At 40.4% G+C, this 18,070-nt stretch overlaps 1 protein-coding gene across 4 annotated transcripts in view; it reads right to left on the bottom strand.

The window, feature by feature from the left end:
- Positions 1 to 18,070, bottom strand: part of CHCHD3 (coiled-coil-helix-coiled-coil-helix domain containing 3) — a 272,857-nt gene that overhangs the window by 182,477 nt on the left and 72,310 nt on the right. For all 4 annotated transcript variants that reach the window (XM_042468794.1, XM_042468793.1, XM_042468795.1 and 1 more), the window contains exon 4: positions 733 to 877. In XM_042468794.1, the coding sequence (XP_042324728.1) occupies positions 733 to 877 (145 nt within the window). The remainder of the gene's footprint in view (positions 1 to 732; positions 878 to 18,070) is intronic.

Below are 18,070 nucleotides of genomic sequence, written 5' to 3'. Positions count from 1 at the left end.
AATAACATGGTTTGTGGGAACCGACATAAAGACTGCAGAATCCTTAAATCGCTCCTTCCAGTTTCCCCTGCCTCCTTACAACTTTACAAAGACTGGACATTTGCCTTTTATATCACAAGGTCACTTCAAATGAATGCTGCAGCCTTCTGTTATCAGGGGAATGAAAGAACTTGAGGGCTTCAACTAACTTGCAGATACAGAACTGGGGATGTGAAGAATATCATTTTCTTCTTGATGAATTATATTCTGATACAGTATTTAAAAATCTGTGCCATAGAGAGGCGCATATGTGGGGAATGCATATTTTTCTAACAGTTCAGTTATAGGTGAGCAAAGCAGCTATGGGCAAAAGCCCTGAGGGACAAAGAATGTATACAATGGAGTCCACCTGGCGACAAAGATTTACTGGACTGGATAATTTGTTGACTCTAGGTCCCCATATAGGTCAGCATTTGTCATTATTTTGGGGTGGGGAGGAGGAGAATATGAGGTTTTCAGATCACATAGCTGAAAGTAAAGATGCTAATTCTTCTTCAGTTGTATCTTTCTGCAATGAGCATCTCACAACTTGTGTTTCTTCCTCTACCAAAACTTACCCACAGCTTATTGCTATTCTAACCAATGAAGAAAGAGAAGCATTTAGGCAGGCCACATGAACTCCTGCAGGACTTTGCAACAGCCACTCATTGGTGGACAAATATATACATATATGTATATAAATCCCACACTTACCAAGAGTTGTGCTTTCATACGTTCTTCTTCAGTTGCAGCTCTCTCTCTAAGAATGGCTCGGGCCAGATGTTCATTTGAAGCAGCTCTTTCCCGCTCAAGAACTTTGCCAATTTCATCTCGCATGTGCATTTGATCTTGTTTTATTCTGCACACAGATAACAGAAAATGGCAAAACTGTAACATACATTCAGAACATGAAGTCTGCTTGAGACAAACCAATGAAATATAGATATCCTAGGCCAGCCAGATCCATGGAAATAAATGGTAGCTTTGCAAAAATCTGTTGCTCCTTCATTTAACTGGAAAGAGTGCAGAAGGACATCGCAAAAGATTACCCATAGCTTGTGCCCATTGATAATACCACAATGCAGCCAAGAGCTCTGGTAGAATCACATGATTGCTGGTTTTTTAAAAAGCTCAATGAGTATCTAAGTATGAATGCCAGGTTTTATTATATGCATAAAGCTTGGACTATCACAACAAATGTGATTTCAACTTTATCAGCACTGCAGCCAGATATAAAATCATTATGACTATAAAAATCCCATTTCCAAGGAAGATTAAATACATTATTAAAATCTCTTCAGTTGCCCACAGTATGTAACCTGGCCAGAGTTATCCTTATTCAAGGCCATTCTTGTTCAAAGTGAAGCCATTTATCTTTCATCAGCTATTTGCTCTAGCTAAAGGACTTAACTCATATGTAATTTTGTGCAAGAGGTATTTCTTAGCCAGTCGCAATCAGGAGACAGACAGACAGAAGCCCACCTGAGTGAAGGTACATATGCAAAACAGCAGCATACAAACAAGGAAAGTGGAACAGGTCAGTTGCAAGGACAGCTGAAAGCAAGCAAGCCTAGACAGCCAGGACAATGGAGCCCTGAGCTATCCATTCATTCATTCATTCATTCATTCATTCATTTTCATTATCTTGTCTTTCTCCTGGGCCCCATGCTCAGAAAGCTATGAGTCTCCCAGAAGGGGGAATATAGAGTATTAACCAGTCTGGAAAGTAAGTTGGATGTCCTCTAAGTAATTAATGAGGATGAAGTTTCTTCGTTGTTTTTGCTGTTGCTGTTGTTGTGCACCTTCAAGTCTGTTCTGACATGGCAACCCTATTTTAGGGTTTTCTTGTCATGACTTCTTCTTCAGAGGTTTGCCACTGCCGTCCTCTAAGGCTGAGATAGAATGACTTGACCACAACCATCCAGTGGGTTTTTAAGGCTGAGCAGAGATTCGAACAATGGTTTCCTGGGGTCCCAATCCAACACTCAAACCACTACACTATCCTGGAAAGTCCTTAGATGACGTGTGAAAGTAAAGATGCTTATCCTTCCTCAGTTGTGTCTTTCTGCAATAAGCATCCCACAACCCGTTTCCTCATCCAGTTCTACTCAACTGAAGCCCAGATTCATGACACCAATACCTAGCCGCCACCTTTATGGCTTATAAGGATTTAAATCCATTTGTTACATTTGCATTCCACTTTGGTATCCAGATAATACAGCTGTTCTTCTGACCCTTTGGTGCAAGAAACAAACTTTTTCAAGTATAATTGGTCTATCTCAGGGAATTCAACACGGTGAGCTGACAACCTCAGAAGCTGCCAAAACTAACGAAATTATTTCAACAACAAAAAAAAAAAACCCTGCCTTTCTAATACTGCACATTTTTAGACAGGAACTAAAATATGTATTAAATAATGTAGCTAATAAAATACACCTGCTTTATGTGTGTTCACATGCTGAGCACAAAGTCAACATCTGAAAGTTTGCCATCAGTAACTGAATATCAAATAGAGCTCTTCAAACAAGCTGTAGAAACTGCAGCAGAGATGAAGTTTTCAAGTTCTCACTGTTTCTGTGGGCTTCCAGGGGAGTCTGAGAGAACAAATCTCCATGTCTAGGGTCACTTTGTGAAATGTACCCAGCCAAACACATGCCCTAAATCACAGAAGTTCATAGCTTTCCCCAAGGAAACAGTCAGAGGTTGGAAATGAAGAAAGCCGAAAATAATGAACTGAACTGCCTTTGTGTTTCAAATGCAACCCCCTGGAATGTGAGCCAAATGGGAGTTTTTATCAAGTTTATTAAGCAGTATCTTCAATTACTCAAGCAGAAAGCTAGATTATGCAGACATGGACCAAATTCCATTAAGTGATTTCCCAAGATCCTCCAAGTTATTCTAGCCAAATCAAATCTACTGCGTAATTAGTGATGCAGAAAAGGAGAAGGCCAAAACAATGTGTGCATATTTGCAGTCGGAGAAGACAAAAATGCTCCCAAATAGGAAATTCACAGGATTTCCTTAAAAACGAAACAACAGTTCTTCACCATCAAAACCATGTTAATGTTGCTGTGAAGAATTATCCCTCATCTTTGGCTATGTTGATAGGAAATGTAGTCCTACAACATCTACATTGCCATTTCTTCCCCACCTCTCTCTATCCCAACTCCACAGCTCTGCTTAGAAGACCTTTGAGCCTTCCTCCTACCTTCATTAAACTGTACACTAGTTGTCTCCTGGTTGTGTAATATTTAATCACCAATTAGTACTATACCTAGTTAAGATCCAAAACATATGGTAAACCCATGGTTTACCTTGTTAAGCCAAGCAATCTCCCAAGAGTGCAATACTATATACTAGTATATGCAATGTACTAACCAAATATACTAACTCCAGTACACTGCTATACTGCTGTCATTTCACTTTTCCTACTATAGCTGCCTGTGTAGTACAGTACTGTCCTAAGTGAGACCTTTTTGGGCCAAAGAAACAGGGAGTCTGCCTTATCTCATGCTTGGGCTGAGAAACTGGCAATGCTGAAATGGAAGTAATGCACACCATTTTCAGTATTTCTTGCTTTGAGGTTCACCATTGCTCCAGAATACTTTTTAAAACCAGAAATCAATTTTAAAAATATACAAACTTAAATAAACCCAAAACAATAAGTCTCATAACAAAAGAGGCAAAAGAATCAGGAATGCATGGAGAAGCATACCATTTAAAATCACAGAAGATAGGAAGTTGTAAATTCATGCTTATAATTTAAAGACAGGACCAAAGGAAACCTGAAGGTTGTGCTATATAACATGGCTACTCTCAGGTTCACTACAGCATTTTCTTTTACTCTTGGGAGCCGTTTGTAAGAAATTTATTTCAAGGAAACTTGGACCCTTTGTGTCTCTTCCAAAGTGGGACATCGCTACTGAGACGACATCAGCAGAGTTTTGTTTACTGCACAAATATCCCAAACTCATTTCAGATTCGCCAGAGTTTCACTGCAAAGCAGGACAGTTCTAAATGCAAACCTGCCTTATTTGCATTATGTAATTGCATGGCTTGGAGGAGCTTAATGAAACAAACACAAGTCAGCACGGCCCTAAGATCTCAAACACTGGCGTGCATCGACTTACCATCGTTTTCTCCCCTAACACATTTTATTGGCATTCAGTATGCACTGCAACTGAAAAAGAACACACGCCAGCTAAATCTCCAACATTACTAACTACTGTACCTCAATGCAGTTGTTTTTCTTTTAAAAAAAAAAAACCCTTGGAGACTTGAAATTTATATGCAAGCACACAGATACTTATCAAACTCTATCATTTTAAGTTAATGCTTCAACAAGTATTCAAATACACAAAGAAAAAGTACCAAAGCGATTGTCTCTGAACTACAATCAATTCTGCAGAGCTTGATACCATAGGAGGTAGCCATGGCTTTTGGAAAATGGATTAACCAAATTCAGGGATATGGTTATCAATAGCTACTAGTCATGACAGCTATAGATTACTTCCAGTACTAGAAGCACTACTACCATATATATCCATGGGTAAGGTTAGAAATTTTAGTCAAAAAAGTGACCCCAAAACTTTGGTGGACTTATCCATGGGTCAATGTAAGTACTGTACTTGAACTATTATTGAAAAAAGAACCATTCTCTTCTCTAAGTCGGGTGGCAAAAAGTAAAATCTTAGTCCCCAAACTGTGTCCTTTGAGAGATTTTGGACTTCAGCTCCCAGAAGTCTCATGTTGGCCAATAGTCTGGGATTCTAGGAGTCCAAAATCCCTTAAAGAGCACAGTTTGGAGACCACTGTGGAACACCTAAAAGAAACAGCAATCTCCTCTATTCCCTCCATTGTAACCCCACTTTTAAATGCCTGGCAGGAAAATGATGGTAAGTTCAGCTTTTTCATGCTTCCCCTCAAAGGAGCACTGAGTAGAATTCGGCTTTGAAGAATATGAATCGACATTTGTGTATGTTCGTCAGCTTTTATGGCAAAATTATGACATTAAAGTTAAAGGCTACAATCACTGCTGATGTAGCCACCAATTTTTCTGCTTTACCTTTCCATTCTTTCTGACATGTGTGCATGTTCTTAGCCCCATCCATGCCTAGTTGCCACGCACATGCAATCCATAGCCATGATTTACCATTGTTCTCTCCTCATCCATCCAGCCTTTAAGGTGAACACAAACATTTATGATGTTGGGATGTTGTACATTCTTTGGCATTGCCTTCCTTTCCGTCATCCTTTACATCCTTTGTTACATGCCCCTAAGTTTTCCCCTCGCCTTATCCATAGGACATAACAAAATCCATAATTCTGGCCCCAAAATCAATCTTGATTTATACATGAGGTCAACTTATAGTCAAGTATATATAGTAGTTGTTTGGTAGCATAAACAGTAGAGTGCTACTGCACTAATTCCTGGCATGGGCTTCCACAGACCTCTGGCTGGCCATAGTAGGAACACAACACTGGACTCAATAGCCCTTCGATCTAATCCAGCAGGACTCTCTCCTAAACTCTCAAATCCAAAAGCCTGCACAGTAAAACATGAAATGCTGAATAAAAGAGAAAATAAAGGAGACTGTTAAGGATACCTTTTATGATTCCTTAGGTCTAGTAAGCATGCCAGAAAATTTCAGCACAGGGTGAAAATAGGCAGCATATACCAGTCTAGCTGGCCCAATGAAAACAACCTTTTCTAATATACTAAAGGTAAAAGGAGAGGGTTTTGTTTTAAACAATCAAGCCACTGGAATCTCATGCGTATTATTTGTATTCTGAACAATAAATGTTATTGACTCAACAGAAACAGCAATCATTTGGGACAGTCTTGCTACATCATTTCAAAGCAGGCAGAAGATGGTTTCTAATTCTAAGGGGGGAAACTGGCTAAGGTTATACAGCACTGAGGATACTGCTTCTTCTATACTTCTTTGCTTCTAGATAGAGTGTCTAGATCAAAGGAATTAATAGTATCACACTATTTTGCTCTGGTCAGATCTCACCCGGAATACTGTGTCCAGGTCTGGGCACCACAATTCAAGAAGGGAGCATGTCCAGAGGAGGGTGCCCGAAAACGTGAACCGTCTAGAAACCATGACCTGTGAGGAGAGACTTCAGGAGCTGGGTATGTTTAGCCTGTAGAAGACAAAGTTAAGAAGTGACATGATAGCCCTGTTCAAATATTTGGAAGGGTGTCATATTGAAGATGTATTCTTCTGCTCCAAAGACTAGGTAGGACACAGAGCAATGAATTCAAACTACAAGAAAAGCAATTCCACCTAAACGTGAAGCCGAAGGCTTTCATGGCCGGCATCCATAGTTTTTTGTGGGTTTTCCGGGCTATGTGGCCATTTTCTATAAGAGTTTATTCCTGGCGTTTCACTAGCATCTGTGGCTGGCATCTTCAGATTCCACCTAAACATTAGGAAAAACTTTCTGACAGTAAGAGTTGTTGAACCCTGGAATACACTCCCTTGGATTGTGGTGGAGTCTTCTTCTTTAAACAGAGGTTGGATGGTCATCTGGATTTCTTAGATGGTATAATCCCGCATAGCAGGCGGTTGGTCTGAATGGCCCTTGAGATCTCTTCCAACTCTATGATTCTATGATTCTTTTGAAACACTTTTTAAAGGAATCTTATTGCTAACTAAAAATATAAAAATGCTAGAGAAACACTTTTATTGATGTAGTCGCAGGATGCCATGTTTAAAACCATCCTGAGTCCCTGCAGACTAAAGACAAGGTGTGAATATGCTAAATGGATGAGTGGGATGGGTGGCTTATGGGTGGGACTTTGGTAGACTATGCGGGTTAAAGGTACAGGGTTATGAACTCAATGTTTTAATCTCATTTTATGTCTTGTTGAGAAAGGAACCTAGAAAAGAGGCAATGCTATTGCCAGTGGAATTTGTATTTTCCCAGAAGTTAAACGGTCTTGGGATAAATGGAAGAAAAGAGCAAAGATCCAAATGAAAAGCAGTGTTTAGGCATGAAAAAAGTGGACCAGAAACCTCCAAAAGGCAACATTCAGAAGCAGCAATAATACTGTTAACAATATTTTGTGTAACACCCATGCTTGAGTTGAATTATCACTATAACTGGGTTTTAAATCCATTTTTTCTTGGTAAGACTAGCAGAATCAAAAGAAATTAAAGGATGACAGATTCATTCAAGGAAGAATCATTTGAAGATGAACATACAATTTTAGAAAGTGAAGTGAAATCTCCAGGAACAGATGGTATATGAAGAGAGCTGCTTCAAACTGCAGAAACAGATTCTACACTAGTTCTAAGTAGAATATGTCAACAAATATGGGAAGGGGGGAGCATGGAAACACTCACTATGCATTGCAGTCCCCAAGAAAGGGGACACCAGGGAGTGCAGTGACCACAGGACCACTGAATTAATTTCCCAGCCAGGCAAAGTGATGCTCTAAATTCTATAAAAGGGACTTTTACCCTATATGGAACAAGAAATGCCAGATGTCCATGCTGAGTTCAGGAAAGGAAGAGGCACTAGGGATCATATTGCAAATGTTTTATAATGGAACAGAACAAAAAAAATTCAGAAGTAAATCAGCCTAAAATATATCACTGAACACTAAAATTAGGATGGTCCATTTCATTGCATTTCCATTTGCTATGTATAGCTGTGAAAGCTGGAGAGAGAAGTAAGCTGATAGGATGAAAATCAACTCATTTGAAATGTGCTAAAGAAAAGTTCTATGGATACTGTGGCCTGTTAAAAAGACAAATAAATGGGTCCTAGAGCAAATCAGGGCTGAATGATGACTAAAGATGAGGAAAACAATAATGCTTGGTAAGGTAGAAGGCAGTAGGAAAAGAGTAAGATCCATTACAGTGGGCCCTTCCCTTATGCAGGGGATCTGTTCCAAATCCCCATGTGTTAGGGAAATGCCACATATGTTTGTGCCCATTGCAAATGAGGTGCATGCTCACAGTGTGGCGTGGCGCACACTCCACGCATGCATACAATTTGCTCAATTGCTGTGAGTATTCAGAGTATGCTTGATGCTGTGTATGGTGCATCCGCATCCGGCACAGACGCACTGTATTTACAGGTGGACATATTCAATCAAGGAAGCCATGTAACTGAATGTGCAAGACCTGAGCAGGGTGACTTCAAGGTCTCTCATTCATAGGGTTGCCATAAGTCAAAGTTAACTTGACAGCAGTTAACAAGATTATTAGCTTTTATCTTCCGGTCTAAGAGAAGGAACAAATGAATGTAATGAACTATCTGTTGTTGCTGCTGCTGCTGCTGCTGTATTTTTTATTATCTATTTTATGTCATCCATCTTGTCTTTGCCAACATACATAAGCTGATTTGCACAACAAATTTGACATAGCTGAACTGGTTAAGCTTTGAGTTCTCTGCAGTTCTAGTTTGAAATTGAAACTATTGTCTCTAGCGTTTTGCATATGCAAGAGACTCTCTCAGCTCAACCCCCCTTTGTGAAACAGCCCCTGTAACACCAGAAAACATCCCCTCCCAAGAGGCATGAAGGTCTATATGAAGGGGGGGCAGAACTAGGCACATATAAAATCCCTAGGTCCTGGCTCCAAAGCTCAATATATTGCTCTTGATATATCACCCAAGTACATACACAAAGGGTTATGGGCTTTATAAAAATATATATTAATATCTTCACTGCGGAGCAAGGGAAGATGAAACTCAAAGCAATCAACTGATTATAGAAACACATCATTGACAAAGACTACCATAACCCTAAGCGTCTGCACTAGATTTACACAACCAAAGGTTGTATAATCAATATGAGTATGCTCTGGCAGAAAGCAATGAAAGCCTGGCACAGGGTGTTCTTGGAGCCAGTGATTGAGCGACATCTTCATGAATGACCTTAAGACATTAAGAGAATATTACAGCCTTTATACATATGGAAAGAAATGCCCAATTTTCTTCATCTGTTTTCATTCGTTTTCTTCAGGCTGTCTTACATCTTTTTGTGAGCTGCCTTGGGTCTCACTCCAGGAGAAAAGACATATAGAAATGAAATTAAATATATAAATAAATTACCTCTGCGGGCCCAGAAATCATAGAGCCATGATATATAAATGCTATAAACAAGCAAATAAAAAAATGAAGTTATATTTAGTTAAGCTTAACATTAAAGTTATGTCAGTTTTCCTGAGTTTTACATTAGGCATGTCTGTCTAAGTGTAAGTGGCACATACCACGCGTACTGTAAAGCTCTTACATATCAAGTACAAAACTATTGTTGTCTTGTGCCTTCAAGTCATTTCCAACTTATGGTGACCCTAAGGAAAACCTATCATGGGATTTTATTAGCAAGATTTGTTCAAAGAAGATTGGCCATTGCTTTCACAGGAGGGTGAGAGCATGTGGGTCACCCAGTGGGCTTCATGGCCGAGTTGGGAATTGAACCATGGTCTCCAGAAACATAGCCCAGCCTTCAAATCACTACTACACACCACACTGAAAATTCAAATAAGACTTAACACCAACTAAACCAAGTGCATTTCCAAGAAACAAGTATAAACAGGTCCTGGGGAAAGGGGGAAGAAAAATAGGAAATATCTGGAAAAGTCGATGTGGCAAGACAACAAACGCCACAGAAAGGCCAGATCGGGGCTGTGGCATGCGGTTGCCATGGCCCTGATCTGGCTCTAAAAGAGCCAGTCTGCATAGCCCCTAAGTCTTCAGAAAGAGGCTGAAAGCTCCCTGCTTGGGAAGCTTTATTGGAAATCCTGCATTGAGCAGGGGGTTCAACTAGATGGCCCATAAGGCCCCTTCCAACTCTATGATTATATGACTTTATGATTTTAATTTTCCCTTACCCCATTTCTAAACTGAACTGATAATGATGCTATAATTAGTTTATGACACCATACTAAAAGCCATCCCACAGAGCCTGAATCTTATTAGCTACACTAACAAAATGAATAATTTAACTCTCAGTCAGCAAGGATTCACTCCACCAACTGCACCACTTACCTGAACATATTGGTTTTCCAATACTCAATAATGCAGCTGAAGGTACAGGAAGGCTAAGAAAAAAACATCAGTCACACTTCTGACTTTATTTGGCATGAAAGTAACCTAAAGGGACAGCCTAAGATACTTTTGTTCAGTTACATGTCTCTTTACTGGTGCATTGCCTACAAACCTGTTCCTGTACCAGTCCAGATGAATGCACATATTTTCATTCACGTGATTCAAGCTTCTGTCGCTTTTGAAAATACGCAGCAGACTTTCACATCTTTGGAAAGTTTGCCATTTGTTTAGCATGTAAACATGCCAGAGGACCAACCTCCCTTAAGCAGTTGAGCAATTGAGCAGGATTTTTACTAGAAGCCAAAAGATTAAATTAAGGCCCTCCATACAATGAGAACATGACTCATTGGGAAAAGATGTTAATATGTATTAACATCAAAGGCAGTAGGAATCCACATTACAGGTGGATTGACTCAAACAAAGAAGCCCTGGCCCTGAGTTTGCAAGACACAACCTGGGCTGTTAATAACAGGGTTTGTTGGAAGTCTCTCACTCTTAGAGTAAATCAAAACCATAACCATCAGTGATCACATAGTGGCAAACAATCATTGATGCCATAATCGCCTTCCTGGAAATAGCTGTTGGGTTACTACTGGAAAACAGACCTTGTGCTGGCAGGCAAAGACCCTCCATCAGCTTAGAAGAAAGGCCAACTGGCTCATCCTTGTTTCCCAAAACTCTCTCTCATTCAGATCATTCCACTTGGCATTATGCAACTTTAAGAAAGAGCTGATAATTGAATTAGGTTTACTTTTTATTTTCACATTGCTAAGATAGTAATGGACACAGTGGCTCAGCGGTTGGGACGCTGACTCTGACGACTGCAAGATCGGCAGGTCAGCTGTTTGAGGCCCAAGCACCACGTGACAGAGTGAGCTCCCGTCACTAGCCCCAGCTTCTGCCAACCTAGCAATTCGAAAGCATGTAAAAGTGCAAGTAGATAAATGGGTACCACTTCGGTGGAAAGGTAGCAGCATTCTGTGCAGTCATGCTGGCCACATAATCACAGAATCGTCTTTGACAATGCTGGCTTTTCGGCTTAGGCATCAACAAAACCCTACAGTCGGACACAACTTGACAACCTTGTCAAAGGAGAAAGCTTTACCTTTGTAAGATGGGTAATTATTATAAAATTATAATTATTATGATTTTATTACATTATAAAATGTAAAATTGCCTTGAGAGTTTCATAAATGTGAAGGGCAGGATGGGCAGACTCAAGTTAGATGGAGCACAAACATCTTGTGATGTCTTCAGCTAAGAGCCACCAGTAAGGATGCCATCTTAACCCATCTCCTCAGCCTTAGTTCTCCAGAATCTGTTTTGTCCACATCTGTGTCAACAGTCTCAAACAGGCCATTACCTTTTTCTGGGAGGCTTCAACTCACCACGACTAGGTAAGCCAGCCCTGCCTTTTGAGAAAGCATGAAGACAGTTGTGCCGTCAGTACAAATAAGTAAGTATTTTAACAGGTTCTCAGCACATTAAATTGCCATGAATTTAACACAGATCTACCTGCTGTAGACACAAGAACCCTGTTGGTGAAACAACGCTTCCCACAAGACTCACATTTTATTTGCCAAAATGTGCCTGTGCAATTGCAGCTCTTGATGATCCAGGAGTCTCTGGGGTCAAGAAAGAGATTAGCACTCTACTATGCCTTCATGTAAAAGACTGTAAAATCCTATACTATGAAATGGGATCTCAAGTTCCCTTTATGTTTTGTGATGATGTATAGCAGATGTTTCAGTGCATATAAATGCCCATCCCATCTGGACGCCTTCATTTTTAAAAGGTCTTGTCTCAAAGCATTGCTGCGTACAATAGCGCCAACTGAAGAGCACTCTCACTGCGACAAAACACCCCAAGAAGCAAGTATTTATGCTGCAAAAACCATTTGTCATTTTTCGCTTACTTCCAACGCGGGCAAGTTTGTTAATGTCAACTGACAGACTTGTGTAACATCCTAAAATGTTTTGAACAATGCAGTTTAGGTCACAATGCAATATTAATGAGTGAATAATGTTCCTGAACGTTTGACTTAATATTTAATGAGTCTGAGTGCTGCAGAAAAAGACGAAGAGGTTGGAAATCACTGCAGCTGTCAGGGACCTAAGGAAAAGGGTTACCTACCACAATGGAAACCTTTAACCTAAAACATAAACTGAGGTCTCAGAAATGTGCAAAAGAGTTAAGGAGAGAGACAAAATGCATTCTCTTGTGATTTTTTTAAAACACTAATTTTGCCATTTGACCAAAGCTGAGCACTCCTCACCTGACAGTACCATGATTGCTAAAAGAAAGAAGGAAGTAGTATTGTATATACTCATGTAAGTCTAGAAATTTAGGCCAAAAAGTTGACCCAAAAAGTCAACTTATCTATGGGTCAATATAAGTATTGTATCTTAACCCTCATTTTAAAAAAGGAACCACCCGCTGGTGAAAGGCAAGAGTATAATCTGTCTTGGAAGCACCAACCCCCCTCTACTCTCGTCCATCCAGCCTTAAGAATGAGCACAGAGTTATGTCTGCTGGAATTTTATAAATTCTTTGACACTGTTTTGCTTTGATTCATCCTTTAAATCCTTTTCTGTATGTCCCTAAGTTTTACCCTCGATTTATCCACGGGTCAGATCAAAATCCATAATTTTGTCCCCAAAACTTGCCCTCGACTTATACATGAGGTTGACTTATAGTCAAGTATATATGGTAGATTTGAGTGTCATAACCAAAAGGAATTTATTGGGCAAAAAATTAAACCGAATACATTTCAGGATCTGTTTCCATGCCTATTTTACAGCTGTAAACAGAGCAGGAAATCCTACCCCAAAATATTGCCCAACATAGTCAATCCTTGGTATCCACTGATTTTTTTATCCAACGACTCAACCACCCATGGCTTGAAAATAGTTTTAAAACATATAAATTCCAAAAAAGCAAATCATGATTTTGCCATTTTATATAATGGGACACCATTTTACTATGCCATTGTATTTAGTGGGACTAGAATATGCACAGATTTTGGTATCCACAAGGGGTCCTAGAACCACACCAAAGGCCCATTGTATTTACACAGCTTTCACAACGTTGATTTTGCTTTCACACAATGGGCATTACATTTACAGGAAGCTCCCACTTATTCAACAGGTTGGTAATGTAGCACTGTCAGACCCAAAATTGGTTGTAAAGCAGAACCCATGTAGGGATGTATGATGATGATGATGATGATGATGATGATGATGATGATGATGATAGATTTTATTTTTATCCTGCTTTTCCGTGATGATCAAAGCGGCATACAGATTAAAATTTCAACATAAAAATACATACATATCGATAAAAACAATGTAAAAAATATCACATTAAAAGCTATTACACAGCCAGCTTGGTTGAACTGATCCAAAAACATTGCGAAAATCATTACACAATAGGGGGAGAGGGCATAATATCACATATCATGGGGGGAAAGCTTGGTGAAAGAAAAAGGTCTTAAGGTTCTTTCTGAAAAGGTCCAGGGAGGTGGTGGAACGGAGCTCGTTGGGAAGGTTGTTCCACACTTTTGGGGCCGAGATGGAAAAGGCCCTTTGCGAGGTCGCCGCATATTGCACAGTTGGGACCTTCAGCAGATTCTTCCTGGCTGACTTGAGTGTGCGGGGCGGATTATATGGGAAGAGGAGGTCCTTCAAGTACCCAGGGCCCAAACCATTTAGGGCTTTATAGGTAATTATCAACACCTTGTATTGGGCCCGGAAGCAAATAGGCAGCCAATGGAGATTTTTCAAGATAGGTGTTATGTGGTCTGCCCTGGAACATCCAGCGACCAATCTCGCAGCCATGTTCTACACTAATTGAAGCTTCTGTACAAGGTTGCCCTGTAGAGCGCATTACAGAAATCCAATCGAGAGGTTACCAAGTGTGGTACACAGTTTCAAGGTCCCACGCGTCCAGGCAGGTCACAGCTGCGACACCGAAGCTGATAACAAGCGCCTCTGCCGTCGCATCCACCTGACATGTCAGTGAGCGACAAGTCCAGAAGCACTCCCAAGCTGCGAACTGAGCCCTCAGGGGGAGCATGACCCCATTCAGGACAGGTGGAGAAATGTCACTAACCCCGCCTGGGAACCAATCACGGCACTTCCGTTTTCTCTATTCAGGCTGAGTTTGTTTCCCCATCCAGCCCATTACCGACTCCAAGCAGCATTTAGAGGAAGATGCCATCCCTAGTCCGCTGCATCAGTCGGGAACACAGAGAACAATCTGGGTGTCATCAGCGTACTGATAAACCGCGCCCCGTGTCTCCGGATGATCTCTCCCAGCGGTTTCATGTAAATGTTAAATAGGCATGGGGACAAAAAGCTCCTTGAGGGACACCAGATGTAATCCCTCTTATGGAGCAGACATCCGCCAGCTGCACCATCTGGAATTTGTTATTTTAGATTTTGTGGAACGAACCACTGGAGCCAGTGCCCCCCTACTAACTCCCCTCAGGCGTTCCAGAAGGATAACCATGTCAACGGTATCGAAAGCCGCTGAGATGTCCAAAAGCACTAACAGGGACACACTTCCCGTCCATGCCCAGACAAATCATCGACTAGGCGCCATGGCAGTCCTCAAACTCCATAACCCGCCCCGGAAGCCAGTTTGAAATGGGTCAAGAAAATCTGTTATCATCCAAATTGCTTGGAGTTGGAAGGCAACCACTCTCGCGATCACCTTCCCAAAAAAGCAGCAGCGACCAGGCGGTAGTTGTTATGTATCAGGGGGTCCTATGGAGGGCTTTTTAGCAGAGTTTACAACTGCTAATTTCAGACTAGATGGAACCGCCCCTCGCTAAAAGATGTATTAATTATGTGGTGCAACATAGATGTACCACAGTTCCCCCCTGAGCTGCTTGCTTGGGATTGCCCTGACACTGCTTGCAAAGTCCTCAGTCACTTGGTGTCTTTCCCCTCTCAGTTCATTTTGCATGTATCATGTGCATGCATGGTAATCCCAAGCAAACCACATGTACAAAGAGAACTGATGAAAGAGCAACTCCCTTCAGTTATGGAATTTATTCTCATTTGTAAGCATCTAAGGAGCAAGTCGCCAGACAAAAGCATCGAAAGGTGGGGCTTCCTGAACTCCACGTACCTGTTATTGTGTGAACCATCCTCTCCAATTTATATCTGCACTGAGATATACAAACTAAGTCGGTTTACTGCTAACTTTATAAACGACTACATTCAAAACTGGACTTTTTTTTGCCTGAGGCATAAAATCCAAATCCCTCCCCCCTCCACAGCATAAAAATAATAATAAAAGGATAAGTGCAATCTTCTGCCTTCTAGATACTGTCATAAAATGCATCATCCATCTTTTTTAAAAAAAACCCAGTCAAGAGCAGCATGCCCAACCTCAGCAACAATGGGGATTGAACAGGGAGCACGAACTGCTCTTGAGCAACTCCCCAGCATTTTGGTGGGCCACCGCAAGCACTTCCCATGTTTTAAGCACCATTTGTGCTTCAGTCAAATAAGTATAGATTAACATGAAGCAGTAATGGCTTCATGTTGCCTCTCCAAAGCCTGTTCATTTGCTGTTTTACACTGGATGCAAAGATTCTTCTGAATCGCAGTGGTGGAGGTGAAGGTAAGAAAATCACACTTGTATCCATCACTCCAGTAGCGTAATACTTCCCTGATGTTCCATCACAAAGATAAATGGCTCCAACAACTTCCCATTTCTCAAATAAATACATTTATCAACTGAAACTCCATACAGTTGTCTCTGACAATAACAGATGTTAAGACTGAAGTGAAAAAATTGTGCATCAGCAAAAATCATGGCTTACATAGGGAATTTAGAGGAGCTCATTGTTTAGATCCCTGTCTCATAATGTGAATTCTAGTTTCGGAGTTTAACTTTGGAAATGTTTCTTCTCCAGACTGATGTCTGCCTGGGTATGGGTGAGCAGTTTCAGGAATAACGTTGATCCATGGGATCTTGCCAAGACGCATTGGACTACCATACTATGTAGTTCACTCACATCACTGGCTCAGTTTCTACAATTTCCAGAAGTGGTTTTGCAGGACTGGGGGTAATTGATGGGGTTTTCACACTGGTCTCATTTTTAACAATATTAAGATATAGTTGTAATTTGTTGCCATTGTGCTGTGTGTGCTTCTAGTCCATTTCCAACTTGCTGTATGAAAACCGGAAAGTTAACTATGATGGGGGTGGGGGCAAGATTTGTTCAGGGGTTTGTATGTGTCTTCTCCTCTGTGGCTGAGAGAGTGTGACTTGTCCAAGGCATCCAATAGGTTTCAATGGCTGAGCAAGGACTTTTTTCAAAGTTGTAGTCCAACACCCAAACCACACACTACATCACTGTCCCTATATTTGTTAGCAGTAAACAAATGAACCTTAGCCTACCCTCTTTTACAACCATGGGGATTTGTGTTTTGTTTGTGCACCAGAGCTCTCTGTCATGGAATGCTAGTTACACACTGTTCACATTTCACAAAACTACAGATCCCACAATTCCATCAATCTGTGACAGTTAAAGCAATGCCAAACTACATTGTTTCTTAGACCTAGAACACAGTCACTGATGGAACGCGCTCGCTTTAATCAAAAAACAACACAACACCATATGATATCACAACTAACCTTTGAACTTCTCATGAATCTGCTTCATGGAGTGACTTGATTTTCTCAGCATCCATGCTACAGGAAAATCCAACTTCCCTGGTTGCATGGGCCGAGATATATGAATTTTGGTAGGTTTTTCAATGGATCCCTACCAATGACTCCAAAAAAACCATTTGCTATGTAAAACTGTTCCTTCAAACCAATTTAAGGGCTGAAAATGTAAAATGGAAAATATTTGGATTAAATTAACAACCTTTATGTGGAACACAATGCAGTTTTCAAGAATAGCCGTGGTAGTCACTGTAGAATCATTATATATAGAGGTCTTGTAACATGAGTAAAGACCTGAAGAACTGCTCACACTCAGAATGATGTTACAAAATATTTTTTCCGCATCAAATTGGCTGGGGGATTTTGAGAGATGGAACATCTTTCCTTGTTTGAAAAGCACACAATATGCCTTGTTACTATCATAGGTATATATAGCAAATATCAAACACTTCTGATATCTATTATTAATACTCATAACCGGCAAAGCAAAGCAAGACACCCAATGCATAATTTATCAAGTGTTTCGTTCAAAGTAGTTTACAGAGGAATAATGTATTTTAGTATTTTGTGTTGTTTTTCGGGCTGTATGGCCATGTTCCAGAAGACTTATTCCTGACTTTCGTCAGCATCTGTGGCTGGCATCTTCAGAGAATGTTCTCTGAGGAATGCCAGCCACAAATGCTGCAAAACGTCAGGAAGAACTCGTCTAGAACATGGCCAGACAGCCCGAAAAACCCACAAAAAACTATGGATGTGCCGGCCATGAAGCCTTCAAATTTTACATTTATTTTATTTTATTTTTCTTCCAAATCTTGGTCATACTGATATTGCTCAGTTAACAAAGTAGATTGTTCCCTGCGTACTACATCTTTAACAGAAACTTTGGTACCAAGAGGCAGAACTAACAAGGAAAAATAGGGATAAGATTCCTACACTACAAAAAAAGGAAGAGTGGTTCAATGAGTATCAGCAAACCTTTTATCCAAAACTAACAATATGAACATGTGAAATGAAATCACTACTGCTCAACTAAGGCTGTAAGAAAAAGATTTTCTCCTAAAGACCCACTTGAAGCTTTTCCAAAATGCGCTCTTTTCAAAATACTGGAGAAGCTGATAGGGGTGGGCTTATCTATTTTCCCCCTTTTTTGCATTTCAGACATGCTCAGAAAGGGATTCTTGGTTATTACGTTTAAAAAGCCTTTAAAGCTACTGAAGGACTTTATTTGCCATTTTGAACTGTTTTGTATGTTTTAAATTGATATTTTTAATGATGTTTCTAACTGTTGATTTCTTGT

This window comes from Sceloporus undulatus, chromosome 5 (assembly GCF_019175285.1).
Source record: "Sceloporus undulatus isolate JIND9_A2432 ecotype Alabama chromosome 5, SceUnd_v1.1, whole genome shotgun sequence".
NCBI lineage: Eukaryota > Metazoa > Chordata > Lepidosauria > Squamata > Phrynosomatidae > Sceloporus > Sceloporus undulatus.
This window is presented reverse-complemented; position numbering and strand designations above follow the sequence as displayed.